The sequence below is a fragment of the Muscardinus avellanarius genome (genome assembly GCF_963383645.1).
Source record: "Muscardinus avellanarius genome assembly, chromosome: 17".
Lineage (NCBI taxonomy): Eukaryota > Metazoa > Chordata > Mammalia > Rodentia > Gliridae > Muscardinus > Muscardinus avellanarius.
The window spans coordinates 537,966-556,845 of NC_137803.1; the positions used below are offsets into that span (position 1 = coordinate 537,966).

At 44.6% G+C, this 18,880-nt stretch overlaps 1 protein-coding gene across 2 annotated transcripts in view; it reads right to left on the bottom strand.

The window, feature by feature from the left end:
• Positions 1–18,880, bottom strand: part of ATP9B (ATPase phospholipid transporting 9B (putative)) — a gene marked incomplete at both ends in the record, with an annotated part of 192,631 nt that overhangs the window by 101,748 nt on the left and 72,003 nt on the right. For both annotated transcript variants that reach the window (XM_080714481.1, XM_080714480.1), the window contains 3 exons: positions 677–753; positions 7,668–7,743; positions 18,493–18,573. In XM_080714481.1, coding sequence (XP_080570607.1) covers positions 677–753; positions 7,668–7,743; positions 18,493–18,573 — 234 coding nt within the window. The remainder of the gene's footprint in view (positions 1–676; positions 754–7,667; positions 7,744–18,492; positions 18,574–18,880) is intronic.

Consider the following 18,880-nt stretch of genomic DNA (forward strand, 5'->3'; position numbering starts at 1 on the left):
CTGAGATTATCTTTCAAATAAAGAAGAGTAAAGTCAGCACTGAGGAAGACCAACCTGTTAACTGTAGAAAGTGTACTGGGGCTCCATCACATAAACGAGCCATCTACACAGCAACGACTGAGAATTCACATTAAATTTTTGTTATGACTTAGCTTACATGCACACGATGAGTGCTTAAATAACAATTTTAGGAATATAATCAAGCAGTCTTTAAAATCAAAATTGGGTTTTCAATATGCTTCTTCTGAGGTGGGAATAAGTGAAACTGCCTTAACAATACAACATTATTACGTTAAATACTATAAAACATTAGTAGAAATTCCTCTATTTTAAAAATGAATCATCAACATAAAAATTAAGAATGTAAATTACAAAATAAATTGGAGATGAGAAATTAGAGACCCACAATTATGGTCAAATTACGGGCAAATCACGTTTCTAGCAATGCAGTAAAGACACATTGAAAAGCAGTCATTCAGGAGAAGACGCATTTGCAACCCTTTGGCACGAGGATGCTGTTGTAGAAACAGAGAGAACTCAATTACCAGCATTTTTGAGACAATGCTTTCATGTTATATATTGTGCTACGTGAAAGAGCTATTCAGAGCTACACAGGCTTTCTCACTGAAAGGCAAAAGCAAGTTCGTTAAGGCAGTCACTCCTTAATCTAGCCTACCTTATTTTTTGGATTGGATGTGTTCATTACACTTCGAGTCTCTTTTCCAGTATAAATGACAACACCTATTACAGTACCTGCGGAAACATGAGAGTGGTCCTTACAGAAGCACTTTACAGGGGGGCAAAGAGATAACACTTTCTAATTAATCGTCTTGATGGAAAATGTATCACTCTATTTGACTTTTACACATTTATCAGACAGTCTATTTCATTTGGCTAGTTCAAGAAAATCTAATCTCAACTTTTAAAATGGACTTAGAAAAAATTGAATGATTTGTTAAACAATACAAATTCCCCTAGATATAACTGTAGCAAAGTCACTAACAGTCTTTCCCTGAAAACAGAAAAAGTGACTTGGGTCTTTGGTCACAATCTACTGAAAGTGACTCATCACAGACACTGTACTGTGAGGTTGTGCCACATGGTGGCCCTATAGACCCGGACGGGCCCAGGAGAACTGGCTCCCTGGAGTGAGTGCGCTTCTGCTGCCGAGCCTCTGCCGACACAGTCAAACAGCAGAAACATCATAAACAATACTTGAGTTTGCATTTAAAAGGGCTTAATCTCGTTTACACATGTCTCTGAGAGTTTGGCTAATTTACATGGCAAGAAAATATCATCACTGTTAAGCCTAAGAGAAAAGAATAACAAAATACTCTCAGAATAACCCATACTTTACAAAGGGTCAGGGACCCATCTTTGGGCTGTCAAAATTTAAAAACATGCAATCTCTTTCTAGAGCTACAGTTAGCACAATTTAAATTCCTAAATTTTGTTTTTAAACATGAAATTTCAGAGGTAAAAAAAGTGATTCCAGTAAAATATGAAATTGACAACCACTGCAAAGTTCACTGTGTTACACAAAACCCCTCTGATGTCACACTAATTGAACATGTAAAATTTAGTGAGTCATCAGTCAGGACTTGCAAAGCGAATCGGGCACGAAACGCCTCTTTTCTTGCTCTGAGCGCGGGCAGCTACAGCTGCCTATCACATGACTCACAGCGGCCTCGCTAGCCAGTTCAGAGAGCAGGACGCCGAGGCAGTCCTCAGGAGCAGGGCAGAGTGCGTGGCTTTCTCATTACATTGGGCGTCACTGGGAAGGTCTGGCGAGTTCGTGGCAGGCATGGTAGGCCCACAGCAGGCACATGAGCTCCCCTACTCCACGAGCCCTGTCTATTACTATCCCCCACCTCAACTCCTGAGAGGAGACTATTTCATTTAAAGAAAAATACTAACTATGCAATGATGTAAGAGTTCAGAACGCTTTCCAGAGAACTATCATTAGAGACTCTTTCAATGTTCAATGAGTACAGTAAGGTGTTAAGTATGACTTGATCAATACTGGCTTCCCACCTCGCAATTTAACTTGATCAAAATGTAAAAGTGCCACTCATGTTGAACAATCACAATGACATAAGAAGGCAGACTGCAAAATTAATTTATTTTTTAACATTGGCAGGATGAATAAGCCTTAGCAGAACTTAATCAAGCCAAAAACCGTGTCCCAAGAGCCAAGGCAAATTATGAACAATGTGAGCTCTAGGCTGGCAACACAGATCAGATCCGAGGACTGGCAAGACTAGCAAGAAGCACAGTACACAGAACAAGGCTCTGCTGTAACTCCTGACCCCTCTGGATGATCTAGTAACATCTGCTAACAGCTCTCATACATCTTCTCTCATTAGAGGTTTGCTAAAATCCAGTACTCGCTGTCATTAGCTTCAATGTGTTGTTGTTCTGAGTCTGTGTATTTTAATTATTAAAATTTCTAGAACCCGTAAAGGAACATATGAGCTATTCTCTTTCTCTGGGACAAAGAATATGTATGTATTTATGGCCTGGTCTAAGATAAAAGACTGAATAAACCTCAACAAAGAAATACAGGAAAGGGGAAGAAAACAACTGTAGAAACAAGACAGGGGAGGGCTACAGACACAACTCAGTCATCATGTGCATGCCAGATACTGGAGGACCAGATTTGACAAATACAGATGGCTTAAGATTTCCCAGCAAATGAAATATTTAAATGAGATAATTTATAAACTTTAGCCTGTATTTTAAGTATAAAATCAAACTCTCTCCCTCTGGTTCTTATTTGGGAAGCTTCTACTCCAGAAAGACATAAATTCAGGAATGTTTGTATATTAAAAGCACAACCACAGAGAAATTCCTAACAGGTATCACCGAGTTCCTAAGTGTGGTGGTAATATAATGTTAGCAACTAAATTAAAATTTTAGCTTAGTTTATACCAGGAAATGTACGTGTATGGGGGCAGGGGTGCTAGGGACTGCACCAGGGGCATTCTACCTCTGAACTCCACCACAGCCCGATTTTATTTTTAATTTGGAAACAAGACCTTGCTAAGTTGCTGAGAGCCTTGTTCAGCTGCTGAGCCTGGCTTTGAACCTGTGACCCTCCTGTCAGTCTCCAAGCACTGGGATTACAGGTGTGCACCACTGCTCCCACTCCAAGAGCTTCCTTTTAAAACTTAGGAACACTTATCTTGAAAGCCAGAGCTTCCATTTATCCAATCTATACTGTCACATTTCAAACAGACTCTGGTTTTAAAAATTAGTGTAAAAGGACTCAGGTGCTTGACTATCTCAAACAGGGGTAGAAGGGCAAACAACATGTTTACTGTAAACGAGATGGCTGACCTATGGAGGTGAAGTCCAAGGCCATTATGTGGTCTACTCATTACTTCAAATTTTAGTTATGCCATAGTTTCATGTGCGTGGAAAGGTTGTTGATGTGTTAGCTATGACATGACCTCCTCATCACATACTACTCAGAAAATTTTATTCAGAACCCTACCAACTTCTAATAGCAGAAGAGTTGCATTTTATTTTTGTTTATTTATTTTTTGTATGTATGTGTGGTACTGGGGATGGAACCCAGGGGCTTTCTACCTCTAGTCTACACCCCAGTCCTATTTTATAATTTTATTTGGAAACAGGGTCTCACTAAGTTGGTGAGAGCCTCTCTAAAGTAGCTGAGGCTGGCTTCGAACCTGTGCGATCCTCCTGACTCAGCCTCCCAAGTGCTGGGATTACAAGCATGCACCACCATGCATGGTTAAGAGTTGCATTTAAAAAAAATAACTTTCTTAGTACAAAACAAAAGGTTGACAAAGTCAACTTTAGGAGGAAAAGTTATCCTTTTTTATCTAAACGTTTAACATGCAAGATCACTGAGTAATACTCAGCAAATTAAGCTGCTCACTCTTATATTTTAAATGACTAGCTTATTTACCAACCAATCTTTACAAATTCAAACTCATTTTAAGATGATTCACAAAAACTATAGAAAATATAAAACCTAGAACACTTAACCAAATAATTGTTAGCTTTAAACTATTAGAACACAAAGATGGTGAAACACTTGCTTAAATTTTACTACAAACCGGGTATGGTAGCACACACTTATGATCCCAGCATTAGGAAGGCTGAGACAGAAGGATCCTGGTTCACGGACAGCCTCAGCTACTTAGTGCCCCTTGCAACTCAAGTGAGACCCTGTTTCAAAATAAAGAATAAAAAATAGGGTTGGGGTGTAGCTTGGAGGTAGAATGCCCCTGGGTCCATCCCCAGATCCGCAAAATTAAAGGAAATGACTACAATAGGGCGAAAAGTATGCATGTGTCTGTAGTGAGACACAGAGCGAGCGGTCACCCAGAGCAGGAGGCAGCAGGCCTGCTAGACACTGTACAAGTGGGTGACAGGCCGAGGGCCCCGCAGGACCTGACGTGCCAGGCTCCACCGCACCAATGGCAGCAAATAGGACATCTAAGGATGGCGGCCCGCCTGCCAGGCCCTGGCCACGTGCCAGGCGCACAGCAGCCGAGGAGGCACTGATCAGCCTCAGAACCTCAGCAGCCAGCAAGTTCAGGGCCCCTGAGACCCGCACCATGGACGGGCTACGAGGCCCACACACCATGGCCACAAGTTCTCAGGCCAGCAGCAAGCTCGGGAAGAGCTCTCACAACTACCTCTTCGGTGCCAGAAAACTCTGCTAGAGACAGGGAGCAGCAGCAGCAGCCACCTGTGCTCCCCAGGACTCCCCCTGCAGCCGCTCTGCCAGGCCTCTGCCCCTCCTGGCTACTCCTGGGACCACCCACCAGGGCTCCACAAGGCGGCAGGCAGAGGAAGCTGCCCTCACCCTCGTTCCCATACTCCCAAAGCTCTTTGGCAGGGGAGGAAGGCTGGGTTCACTCCATGTTAACTCAGTGGCCTAGCATGTAACAGCCCTGGGTTCTGTCCTCAGTACCACAGGGGGAAGAGCCCTCTTGAATTCAACTGAGATACAGCTTCCAAATGTAAAAGGAATTTTCAACTTGTGACCAATTAAAAAGACAGTAAGAACCTTTAGATTACACGTGGCCATCCTAGTTTTTCAAATGTTCTTTGGGGCATTACAATATGGTAATAAAATTTGGTAGTCTTTCACATAAAGAAATTTTAAATAAAAATAAACATGCTTTTAAAGATTTTAAAATTAAAAAGGTTGCATTTTAATGATGTTCACACACAAACTAACATGAAAGGCATGCTAGCTAGGCCAGCAACACTGGCCTACAGCTGTAACTCCAGTACCTGGGAGGCTGAAACAGAAGAATCACAAGTTCAAGGACAGTAAGGGCAATTTAGTGAGACCCTCTCTCAAAAAGTAAGAGGCTGATGATGTAGCTCAGTGGTGGAGTGCCCTGGATTTAATCCCAGTACCACAAACAACGAAGGCTTATTAGCTAACCTTCTTGAGCATAGAGGTCTAAAAAACTCTCTCACTGAGAGGATCATGTACCCTGGCTACGAGGCACAGGGAAAGGCTGCTATGTGACAAGCGTGCGTTTTATGATGCTTAGATTGTGGTCACTGTCACTAAAGCAAGCAACCAGCAGCTACGCTCAGCAGGCTCAGCAGAGCCTCAGTGCGGGGACAGAACAGAAGCCTGTGTTCAGGGGACCCTCGGGACACCTCAGAAGCCCGACCCCACACTGCCTCCTCTCTCTGAAGACAAAGAGGCAGATCAATGCAAGTGGAGACCAGTGGCAACATCCTAACACATGCTTAAAAAGAAAATGGAACTTATTTTAAAAAGAGAACCTATGAATATCTTAATGGTCTTTATTTAAAATCAGTAAGTAATAGGACACTAAATACAAAAGTTTTAAATTTCTGACCAAATATGAACCATGTTCCTTCTTACAGATACTTTAAGAACTGCCATCTGAGTCTGACATGGAGGCATGTTATACTCAGTCGACTCTGCCTGGAGGGTCTGCCCAGGAAGGTGCCCTGCACTCAAATCCTGGCCTGGCTCCACCTGGCTCTGCGCCTAGCGGCAACAAGGAACCTCTGGTGCATCCCACTATAGGAGCAAGGTGAGCAGGCACACCACGCCCTGCAGGCAATGGGCCTGACCACCCAGCAGGACGATGGAGAGCAGGGGCAAGAGGCCAGGGCTGCAGAGTGCCCCTTTCCAGAGACTGGGACCTAGCGGCCCACCCCTGAGGTCCCTGTGCAGAGTACCGTCCTCACTGCTCTCTCTGCATTCTGAAACTAAAAAGATGATGTGCGTATAAGACCTTACAACCCCTCACAGAACTGACACCTATTACAATTCCTGTAATTGCCTCCATGTTTTAAAAAGACGAAGAGAGAGCCGGGCGTGGTGGGCACGCTTGTCATCCCCGCGCTCGGGAGGTGGAGACAGGAGGGTCGCGCAGGTTCGAAGCCAGCCGCGCGCGCTGGCTTAGGAGACCCTGTTTCCAAATAAAAATGTAAAAATAGGTCTGGGAGTGTAGCCCGGAGGTAGAAGGGCTTCCAGGAACCCCAGTACCACCAAAAAAAAAAAAAATAAATAAAAATAAATAAAAATAAAAAGACTAAGAGAATAAAACTGAATCCTCTTTCATGTTCTCCCCATAAAGGGTGATGCCTGTACTCTTCCAGGAGCCTGTTATGTGCTCTGGCATAAGGCAAGTCCCTGCTCAAACACAGGAACAAAGCAATGCGCTGCTCTGCCCCTGCCCCCGTGGACCGTCTCCTGCCAGGAACTCTGCCCTGCCATACCAAGTCTTCTCGCAGCTGTCCCTCTGGCATGAATGCGCCCACTCTCTTCCCGCCTAGCACCTCACCTGTTTTTCCCACAGAACCCTAAGTTGTGTAGCACAGGCTCCATCACCACTCTGTTCTGGGTTGTGTGGCCGTCCTGGTGAGTAGCAGACATGCCATACAAAGTCCAGGGAGGAGAGTGAGTTCTCTGAAGAGGGCTGCCAGTGCCTGGCCTGTGAGGAGGCGGCCAGCTCGCTCGTGGCATCGCCACAAGGGCCAGCCAATGTCTGCCTGCTCGCTCCTAGTGCGGCTCTCACTGTCAGTGCCCAGGCCCCTGTGTCTCCAGGACTGGACTCATTTCCTCTGACCTTCATTACTAGTATCACTTAAGTCAACCTGCTTCTGGGAAGTTGAAAATCATTTACAGTTTCAATATATCCTTGGGACTTAACACTGTTAACTCTTAGTAGCATCTCTTGTACTGCTTGGAACTCTCCAACCTGCCCATTTCCCCCAGCCAAACGCGAGCTCCGCCCTGGTTTCTACGCCCGCCTGGCCTCATCAAGGACACTGCTGTCCCAGGGCCGCCCCACTAGCCCCCGCCTCAGTCTTCGGCGGGCAGTGTCAAGGGGCAAGAACCATCTATGGTTACCACTGGTTCTACTGTGCTACCAACTGCCCAGTGAGGACCTTGGCAGCCTGTCAGGAAACACGTCAAGCCGCGCCAGGCGTTGCTGTGTCCCCACAAAGGCTGCAGCACCTGCTGCCTCCGGCCTCGAGCTCCGAGGGCCTGGGTGACCAGGAGCACAGCCACACCATGCACGCCCGGGACAGTCCCAGACCCACTCCACTGGGGTCCCGGGCACTCCAGGGGACCCGAAGCAAGCTGCTGGAGTCCCTCGACACTGGTGGACAAAGAGCTTCGCGCTTACCTGAAGCGACAATGGTGCTTGCCCACAACGTGTTTTCTATGCTGAGACTTTCATGAATGGGAGGGTCACTGTCTTCCTGTTTAGGGAGGAAAAAAAAAAAAAAGGGAAAATTTAGAAACTTGTCCATAACCTGGACCTAACTAAACAGAAATATTAAAAACAAAAACCACAATTAAAATGACCTGGGTTTGGTCAGTCAACTATTCTTAACAGTTGACCTAACATAAATAATAACACTAAATCTTCCATAAAAGCACCACATGTTCTGACACTTTAATAAAGCAGGCTAAAATCACATCTTCAAAAATGGTTAACACCACTCTTGGAGTACGACTCGCTCTTCTGGCAAAGTGAAAATATTGACACAGATACAATCACAAACCAGGCGCAGAGAGCTCCCTCACCCTTGCCCACCTTTTGTCAAGAACAAGCGGTCTCCCTTTTTTTTTTTTTTTTTTTTTTTTTTTTTTTTTGGTGGTACTGAGGGTGGAACTCAGAGGCTTTCTACCTCCGGGCTGTACTCCCAGACCTATTTTATATTTTATTTGGAAACAGGGCCTCCCTAAGTTTCTGAGAGCCTAAGTAGCTGAGACTGGCTTCGAACCTGTGTGATCCTCCTGTCTCAGCCTCCCAAGCGCTGGGATTACAAGCGTGTGCCACCACACCTGGCCAAGGGTATCCTTTCTAAATGTGTGTGTGCTCATGAGAGGAAATATCTCTTCAAATACCATTATAATATACAGACATATACAAGCAAACAGGAGAAAAAAGCTATTTCTCCTTAATTCTTTTTTAAATATAAATTTTTCTAGTGAGCCGAATGGGGTGGTACACACCTGAATTCCCAGTACCTGGGAGGCTGAAATGGGAGGACTGCAAGTTCAAGAACAGCCTCAATTCTCAGCTACCTAGCAAGACCCTGTTTCAAAACAAAGAATAAAATAGGGTTGGGGGTATAGCTCAAAGGCAGATGTCCCTGAGTTCAACTCCCAGTACCACAAAAAGTTCATTATATTAGATACTTTTTATTAAATAAAATTCAAATACAAGCTGTATGTTGCTAATTATATAGTTGTCAAACATGGCCGTACTTCAATACTCCAACAGGGTATTTATTTATTTATTCATTTATTTTTGTGGCACTAGAGACTGAACCCAGGAGCATTCTACCTCTGAGCTATACTCCCAGCCTTATTTTATTTTTTATTTTGTAACAGGGTCTTTCTAATTTGCAGAGGGCCTCACTAAGTAGCTGAGGCTGGCCACAAACCTGGAACCTCGTTCTAAATTGCCGAGGGCCTCACCAAGTTGCTGAGGCTGGCAGGGAACCTGTGATCCTCTTGTTTTAGGCTCCCAAGTACTAGGATTATAAGCATGTGCCACCATGCCTGGCTTACCTTTAATTTTTGTTGTTGTTATTGTTGTTGGTACTGGGGTTCCTGTGGAAACCCTTCTACCTCCGGGCTAAACTCCCAGACCTATTTTATACTTTTTTATTTGGAAACAGGGTCTCTCAAGCCAGCGCGGCTGGCTTTGAACCTGCGCAATCCTGTCTCCGCCTCCCAAGTGTGAGGATTATAAGCACACGCCACCATGCCTGGCTCTATACTTATTTTTATTTGGAAACAGGGTCTCTTAAGCCAGCGCGGCTGGCTTCAACCTGCACGATCCTCCTGTCTCTGCCTCCCAAGCGCGGAGATTACAAGCATGGGCCATTTTTAAATTTACATTTTAAAAGTTCATATCCAGGGATAAAATTTACAACTTCAGCTCTGAGAATTTTCATCTTAACCTAAAATCATAATCTCTATTCTGGTTTGCTAGAATAAAGTTTATAAAAGTCCACATCCCAGCATCTAGCTGTGACTTGTGAAGTTATTACGCATGCCTGCAGGTGATCTCCAGGTGTGAATAGAGCAAAAGGCCTTTGCTATCCCGACTCTGAAATTCTCCCTTTAAATGATGCCACTTCCACAGAATTTTATTTCTTTATAAATTGATAAACTGCTAAGAAGAGGTACTTTAAGATAACAAAGACAGCAAATACGGGAAGGACACACTTCTGAAGGTGTGCGGTGGAGGTCTGTGGGATGAGCCCCCGTTCCCTCCTGAGCCATCTCCAAAACACATCAGCTCTCGGCTCTGTCAGCTGCTGGACGACGACTGCTGGTTTACTTGTGAAGCACAGAGTCTAAGACAGTATTAACATCTTCCAAAATATTTTCCCTAATATGCCAACATTTAGAAAGTTAGGAATCCTCTATCAAACCTAATCTGGGGGTGAGGCCCACGGCTGCCTCACTGCACCAGCAGAGCAAGGCCTGCAACTGTGGAGAGCCCTGCTCTGGGCTCTGCGTCCCACCCCTGCCTGAGGCCGAGGAGCCCTGACTCCTGCCAGTGCTGGAACATGCCGCCCCACACCTGAAGACTTGCCCTCAGCACTCAGGCCTGCGACTATGAAGAGGAGGATGCCATCAGTGTTTAAACATCGGCAGGATGCTATCTTTTATAAAAAGAACTATCCCAAGAACATAGAGTGCTATTTAGTTTACCTGTGTCTTACATGCATCATCTGCAAATAAAGGAGGTTCACTGAACTCATTCACACATGTGTTAGTGTCTCAGTATAAGCCCACACTCACTCACACTCCTGGGGATCGTAACAGACACCATGCCTACGGTGGCAGCTCCAGCTGTGAATGAAGACAGCCGTACACACAGGTAGTCCCAGCGTAGTAGCAGGACAACATGCCGAGGGTGAATGCCAAGGGGGCAGAGGTGCCAGGAAGAAAGCTAGAACTCTAGGGTGCGGGCAGCTCTACGAAGCGCGCCCTGTAGATGCATGTGCTGACGGGAGCAGACGCCCACCCAATGTGCACCGCCTCTCTCAGTCCTCGGACTCCTCACGTCTGGTCCCTTAGGAGCGCCTTCTTCCAATGCAGTTTGCCAAGTCAAATATGCTGCAGTTGGTATTGTTAGCTTCAGAAAAGCTCTTGATAATTATACAGTGTCATTCATAGGCAAAATAGGAGATATATATATATATATATATATATTTTTTTTTTTTTTGGTGGTACTGGGAATGGAATGCTTCTACCTCTGGGCTACACTCCCAGACCCCAGACTTATTTTTATATGTTTAATTTGGAAATAGGGTCTCTTAAGCCAGCAAGGCTGGCTTCGAACCTGCGTGATCCTCCTGTCTCCACCTCCCAAGTGCAGGAATTACAAGCGTGCGCCACCACGCCCGGCAGAAATATATTTTTAAGTGGAGAAATAGAAAAATGATTTATATCATTTCAATATAAATATGTCCATTTATGGGGAAAAGACTTGAAAGGAAGTCAAAGAATAATATTAGTAGTTATGTTTAGATGAAAGTTCTATAAAAATTTTGTGGCTGGGCGTGGTAGTGCATACCTGTAATCCTAGTGTTTGGGAAGCTGAGACAGGAAGACTGTAGCTGTGAAGCCAGCCCCAGCAACTTATCAAGATCCTTAGCAACTCAGTGAAACCCTTTTTCAAAACAAAAAAAAGGGGCTTGAAAGCAGCTCAGAGGTAGAATGCCCATGAAGAACTACTTTATATAATCTTAAAGCAATGCTGATATTGAAAAATGTCTAAACATATCTGGAATTAAACTGAGCTCTTTGTCTAGTACTTCACATAACATCATTAGTCTTTGAAATATAGAAGAATATTCAAGTACTTTGCTTATTTTTCCAGTACTATTCTTGTTTCTTCCATGGATAATGCCAGGCAGGTAATTGTCTTTAGTTCTCTTGCTTATGACTGTGGTAGCTATTTCTGAGCCAATCATATACATGGTCTTAAAGTGTAATTCTCATAAATACTTTTAGATAGAGAAAAATCTATAAATCCTCAGTCCACATGAATATCCTTTAGTTCTGTTGGTCTATATATTCCAGAAAACTTACTACATAATTGTTATAAATCAGCCCATTGCTGATTTGTACATTTATCATGTAAGGTATGGTGCAAATAAGATTCTATCTGGGTGTGGTAGCTCACACTTACAAACCCAGTACTTAGGAGGCTAAGACAGGAGGATAAAAGGTTTGAGGCCAGCCTCAGCAACTTAGCAAAATACTCAGAAACTTAGAAAAACCCTGTTTCAAAACAAACACAAAAAGTAAAAGGGCTGGGGGTGTAGCTCAGAGATAGAATGCCCCTGAGTTCAATTCCCAGTATCCTCTGTCCCCCCCCCAAAATACCAAGACTCTCTCTAAATGAATTCTGAGTTACGAGTGATGTAGTCAGTGTACAACTCTGCACTGCTATTTATCACGTGGGATTGTAAGCCCAATGACTACTGGGTGACCTCTGCCTTTCTCACACAGAACAGGCGCTCAGCCCAGTAATTAAAGGAACAGACTTGCAACTCTCTCTCGGCTTGCACAGGTGGCAGGAGCCCCCCCCCCCCACACGCTGCAGCGTGGAGGCCACTGGCTGCTGCGAAGGCCAGCACCCAGCATCACACTGCATGGTCAGGTTCCTTCACACCACCCTGCAGCCACTGCCTGGAACATGTCACCCCAGCAAAGGACACAAATCCATTCTTTCAAAACTCTCCCTTCCTCAGGCTTCCCTTAATAATAAAGCTTAAAAACAGTCACGCATGCACTTTTTAGTATATCTTTCTTTTATGTGGATGTCTAACAGAAAGAACATCAAAATATATGAAAATGTTATGCTTTCTGAACTGCAAATAAAAGGCTCTATACAATTTAGTTTGGGAACTACAACTTGGTTCTCCTGTTACTTCTCTATAATTCTGAGAGCATCTTTGTCTATCTCTAACACAGCTGTGTGTTGCAGAATGAGAGTACACATGCATTTCCTTCAATTCTGTAATATCAATGATAGATTTTGAACATTACGCATTTTTCTAATACCAAAAAGGTCATTTGAAAAGACAGTCCTTTAGCAACCTCATGAACATAGGGAGAAAATACTGGGAATATGAGAAAGAAATTATCTCCAAATAACTTTCACTTTTGAGTTCTTTCCCCTTATGGTTATACATAAGATAAAAGAAAAGATAAAATCTGCTTTGTCAGAATACAAAATGTTTCCATTTCAACCTGCTTTCTCAAAAGCACAGCAGGGCTGTGCTTTGTAAAAGAAGTGTTTGTTTGGGTGTGTGATGCCTAACCCAGGGGTGTACCCAGGGGTGTTCCAGTGCTAAGCTCCACCTCCAGCCATTTGGTTTGTTTGTTTTTGTTTTCATCTGAAGCAGGGTCTCACTAAGTTAGCATGTGCTGGCCTCAAACCTATGATTCTTCCATCTCAGCATCCCAAATACTGGGGTTATAGGTGTGAGCCACCACACTGAGCTGGAGAAGAGGATTTTGATTGGAAAAGAAGTGAGTAATGTTAGTGTGCTATGGTTTGCAAAAGAAAATGCATCCTACGAAAGCTGAGACAGGAACATGCTGGTACAGGACTGCGTATACTGCCAATACTTTGAAACTCCCAACTTCCAAAAGGATGCCTATGTCTTGAACAACTCATGAGATTAGCACCAGAGTCAATAATGTGAACCATTTACACCACACAAAACATTACATAGCCAGGCTGCCTGCCCCGACACAGGTTAGACAGAGGCAGAGACAGATACAACAAGGTGCACATCTGCATTGGATTCTGCACAGGCAACGAGCTATGAAAGAATTTGCCCCAATTCTTATTTAAGTATTTAAGCTGACCCCCAAAGGTATATTTTTTTCCTTTTTATTATACTATGAGAAGGAGAATGAGCAAATATCACTGTTTAACAATGCTCAGTTGATGAGTTTGGTAACAACTGAATTCCATTTTCTAGTTACAAAACTAGTTATTTAACATGTTTTTTCTTTCTTTATTCCTATTTGAAAAATTTACACAAAAGTAGAGATTCTTCATCTTAAATAATCCCCAAACTCTAGATTGATATATTTAAAATGGGAAAAAGAAAACCATTAGAAATGTCAAAGGAGGGAGTTGAAAGGCCATTTATTTGAATTACATGCGTTAAGAATTGCAGTAACTCATACGAGGCAAATGTGCCTTAAACTGCCTCGAGCCTGGCAAAGCCCCTCTCCTCGTTGCCACGAGCGCAGCCTGCCACAGAAACCCACCATCATTCAGTGGTGGGTGTCGCATGCAGCCCTTCATCTCTGCTCTAGATGGGGCGGCCCACCGTCTGTGGATGCAGCTTCCCTGCCTGTCTGTTTGGATGGAGGCAGGACAAATCTCGCCCATCTTCTCCTCTCCTCTCCTCTCCTCTCCTCTCCTCTCTTTCTCCTCCTCCTCCTCTTCCCTCTCTCTCTCTCACCCTCTTTCTCCCTCTCTCTCTCTCCCATCATGAGGACTGAACCAGGGGCATTCTACCTCCAAGCTACACCCTCCTCACCCTACTTTTTATTCTTTATTTTGAAACAGAGTTTTCCTAAGGTGTGGAGGGCTCACTAAGCAGCTAAGGCTAGCTGTGAATCTGTGATCTTCCTGTCTCAGCCTCCCAACTACTGGGATTGCAAACATGTGCAACTACACCCAGCTCTCACCTCTCTTTCGGATGTGGAACAATTCCCATCTGCCTGCTAAGATGGGAAATTCCTGTCCATCTCTGTTCTGTGCCAGAACGATTCCACCTATCTTCTGATGTGGAGTAGTTCCCAACTGTCTTCTGATGTGGGAGGATTCATATGTGACTGCCCATCTTCTGAGGCAGGACAATTCCCACCTGTCTTCTGATATGGAACAATTTCCACTTCTCTGCCTGTCTCTGTACTAAGCCAGGGTGATTCCCATTCGTCTTCCGAGGTAAGGCCATTCCCACCTGTCTGTTCTGAGTACAGGGTGATCCCTACCTGTCTTCTGAGGTGGGACAATTCCAATTTGTCTCTATTCTGAGTATGGGATTCCTACATGTTGTCTCTGAGGTGGGACAATTCCCACCTGTCTCTATTCTAAATACAGGATTCCTGCTTATCGTCTCTGTTCTGAGGTGGGGCAACTCCCACCCGGCTCTGTTCTGAGTACTGGATGATTCCCACCTGGCTCTGTTCTGAGGTGGGATGACCCCTCCCTTTCTTCTGAGGCAGGACGATCCCTGCCTGTTTGTTTTGAGGTGGGATGATTCCAACCTCAGAGACATTACTAATGGGATAATACAACAACTGTTTGTCATGTCCTTCGGAAATGAAACTCAGGTTAATAAATGTCATTCCACAGGACCCTCCGACCTCCCTAAGAGAGTATCTTTTCTTCAAGCTATAACACTCGCATATGTGACTCAAATGTTTGGTATCATTAGGCTATACTGACTTCTCTAAATGATAGGAAAAGGCAAGACAAAATTACAGATACAAGCTAGGCGCAGCGGCACACACAGGTGTAATCCCAGTAGACGGGAGACTGAGACAAGGAGACTGTGGTTTAAGGCCAGGCTCAGGAGCTTAGCAAGACCCTGTATCAAAATAAAAAGAGTGGCAAGCATAAAGAAGTCAAATAACAACAAATGCTGGTGAGGATGTGGGGAAAGAGGGATTCTTTTACACTGTTGGTGGGAATGCAAACTAGTTCAGCCACTATGGAGATCAGTGTGGAGATTCCTTAGAAAACTGGAAATAGATCCACCATATGATCCAGCTCTACCACTCCTGGATATTTTTCCAAAGGGGTAGAAATTAGAGAACTACGGTAACATATACATACCTACATTCACAGCAGCACAATTCATAATAGCCAAAATATGGAACCAATCTAGGTCTCCATCAACAGATGAATGGATTGCAAAACTATGGGAAATACACACAATGGAATTCTATTCAGCTATAAAGAAGAACAAAATCATAACATTTGCAAGAAGATGGAAAGATCTGGAGAACATTATGTTAAGTGAGATCAGCCAAGTACAGAAAGAGAAGGGACATGTTTTTTTCTAATATGCCCAAACTAGGGAGCATTGGGGATACTCCAGATAACGGAAGGGAAATCTCAGCAAAGCTAGAATGTAAAGATAGGAGAGGAAGAAGGCTGAGGTTGATTAATGGAGGAGCTACATCTGAATATGTGTAAAAGTATAAATATAGCATGGTCAACATGGACACTCACTGTTGGGAGGTGGGGGAAGGGTAACGGGAGGGGGAAGAGAGGGCACCAAGCACAGTCTAAATGTATACCATTTTTGATATGTTACACATATAAATAAAATTTAAAAAATTAAATTCACCTTATAATTAAAAAATATAAAAAGACAAAATAGGGCTGGCAGTGCAGCTTAGAGGTAGTATGACCCTGGATCCAATCTTCAGTACCACCAAAAAAAAAAAAAAAAAATTGGAACCAGGATTATTGCTCTGTGTTAGGAAAGACGCTGGTGGCCCCAAAGCAGCTCACCCCATGTGCATGGTGTGGGATAAAGGCACTGCTAGGGTCCTCTTGGGGTGGAGTGGGTGCCAGCCTGAGGGAAAGGGACCTCCTGGGGGCCTGGCCCGCTCCCCCAGCAAGGCGAGGCTTATTCCCCTGAGTGCTCCTGACTGGCCTCCTCAAGACTGGCCCCATGTAGGAAAAAGGGGAAGAACCACCATTCCTGGAAGGCCTGCATTTTCCCACTTGTCTTCCCAAGAATCTGGAAAGCAGGACTGAGGAGGAGGTGGCACTGGGCCAATCCAGCCAGCTGGAACGTGTGGAGCCAGAATCCAGTCCAGGGTGGAGGGGCTGATGTCAAGAGTCTTGGTCCATCTTCTGCTGCCATAAGAGAACCCCACAGATGAGTAATTTACATATAATAGAAATATATTTGGTTCACAGCTCCTGAAGGTCAAGGGCTACACCTGGAGAGGGCCCATCACCCTGTCAGGACTTGGCAGAAGGCAGCATATGCTGCTTGGTGGGGAACAGGGAAGGAGCCAAGTCCCTCCTCTCACCAAGCCTGCTCCTGATGACTAAACCACAGCTGCTGTCCTGTGGCGCGTGGCCCGCTCGCCTCTCCATGGTCCCACCTCACGGCCCAGAGGCACTGAAGAAGGAATCTCTAGCGTGTGGACCCAGGCACCAAGGAGGGCCCAACCCCGACATGCTGCAGCTTCCTCTGATCTAACTAGTCAGAGGGTCAGCTGGCTGGCAGTGAATGGAAACTGCAGAAACCCACAGGAAGTCATCTTAGTGCCGAGTATACACTGCACACAGTCTGGGGCAACCACACAGACTGAAGGCTGCTTCTGGCGGAGGCCAGCATACGGATGAACATCGTGATGCAGGAGCCAGCCCCCACATGGGCAAGAGTGCGGACTCGGCCAAACAGCCCAAGGCCTCACAAAACAAAACCTGGACATGCGAGCTCCACGCACTGGAGTCCACGTGATGTGCTGGTGTGCAGGCACGCCCGGCTGCAGCTCTGGCCGCACACCCTCAGCCTCTCCACCACGCGTCTGAGCACCGTTCAGTCCCCTCCTGCTGCATCACTAGGCCTCAAGGCTTGCACCTGTGCTGAACATGTGCAGTTTTGTCTTTACTCCATGTAACATAACTATTTATACAGCACTTGCCTTGCGCCAAGTATTAAGTCACCTAGAAGTGAATCTCAGCCTACAGGAGGCCTGCACAGGTCCTATGCAACTGAGCCCCAAGGCAAGTACACACTCTAATCCAGTCACGACTGACACCCCAACAACTCTGCTGCCTAGTCAGGTGAGCAGTTCCAGGCCTGAGGCGCAGTGAGTGCAGACAGGCAGCCAGGGACTCCAGGTGCAAATCTGATTTCTCCTGTCTGTTTGACTAGCTCTATCTTAACTCTATTTGACAGGTTTAGATTCGGACACACAGGGTTTCCTGTACCAATATTTTTTAGAAATTCTCCAAGTTTGGTTTATATTTCTCCTTTTATATAAAAATGGGAAATAAAATTAGCACTGGAGGTATAGCTCAGACTGCGTGCAATCCCCTGTGATATATACACGCACACCACCAATACTTCCATCTCTCTTCTCAGCTGGTGCCCCTCATGAGGCTCACCACCCTGCAATCCAGCCACCTTCCCACACAGTACATGCTGCAGCCAGACACGAGAGCCCTTTCTATATAAACACGTCTGTGGTATCAGTCACATGCTATAAAAATAACTGTCGAGTCCTTTTAGCTCCAGTACTTGAGGGAAAGGGGCCGTTAGCTCTACCAAAATAACGAGAAGTATGTGGAATAAAATACATATATGTACATAAGAAAGTATACACATACACATGTGCGCACACACATACCTAAACATTTATTCAAATCAAAAATCTGGAAATGATGTAGCTGTCACCCTGTACCATTATCCAAAGTTAATACTGATATAGCTAAATTATATTACTATTTTTCTCACTCCTACTTCAAGGGAGAGGGTTATCAATAACAACCATGCTTAAAACTCCACACATACTCCACAGAGAGAAGTGACGTGGAATACCAGCAACTGGACACTTGTCCAACTTTTCCCTCTCTAGTTCAGAGCTGTCAGGTCAGTTTATTCTTGACTGAGTGACCACTCTCCAAACAGAAGTCTACTGCCTTTTACTTAGATACATAGTATGTACTGTTTTTGGGCGGGTTTTTTTGGTGGTACTGGGGTTCCTGGAAGCCTTTCTACCTCTGGGCTACACTCCCAGACCTATTTTTTTTTAAATATTTTTATTTGGAAACAGGGTCTCTTAACCAGCGAGGCTGGCTTCGAACCTGCACGATCCTCCTGTCTCTATCTCCCAAGCGCAGGGATTACAAGCGTGTTCCACCACGCATGGCCATAGTACATATATTTATATTGAACAAAAGATTTACTTACCCTGGTAAATGTTCCTTCAAAACTATGAATATCCAGTTGTGGCTTCTCAGCGTAAACATAAGCACTGATAGAAAAAAGGTCCTGGAACAGAAAACATCTGAATTAATTTCAATGTTATAACTAAATAAATTACTTGAAAACTTTTCATGTAATTGTCAATTAAATCTTCCAAATGCTAGGTAGAGAAGCGATTCACTGACTGTTTTAGAGTCTGTGTGCGGCTTCAGGAATCTAGACTGGTAATAACTGAAGAAGCCATGGAGCTGCGCGTGGTGGCACACTCCTGCGATTCCACTGTGTGGGAGACCCAGACAGGCTCACAGTTAGCCTCGTCAATTCAGTGAGACCTTTGCAAGTTGGTGAGACTGTTTCAAAATAAAAAAAATAA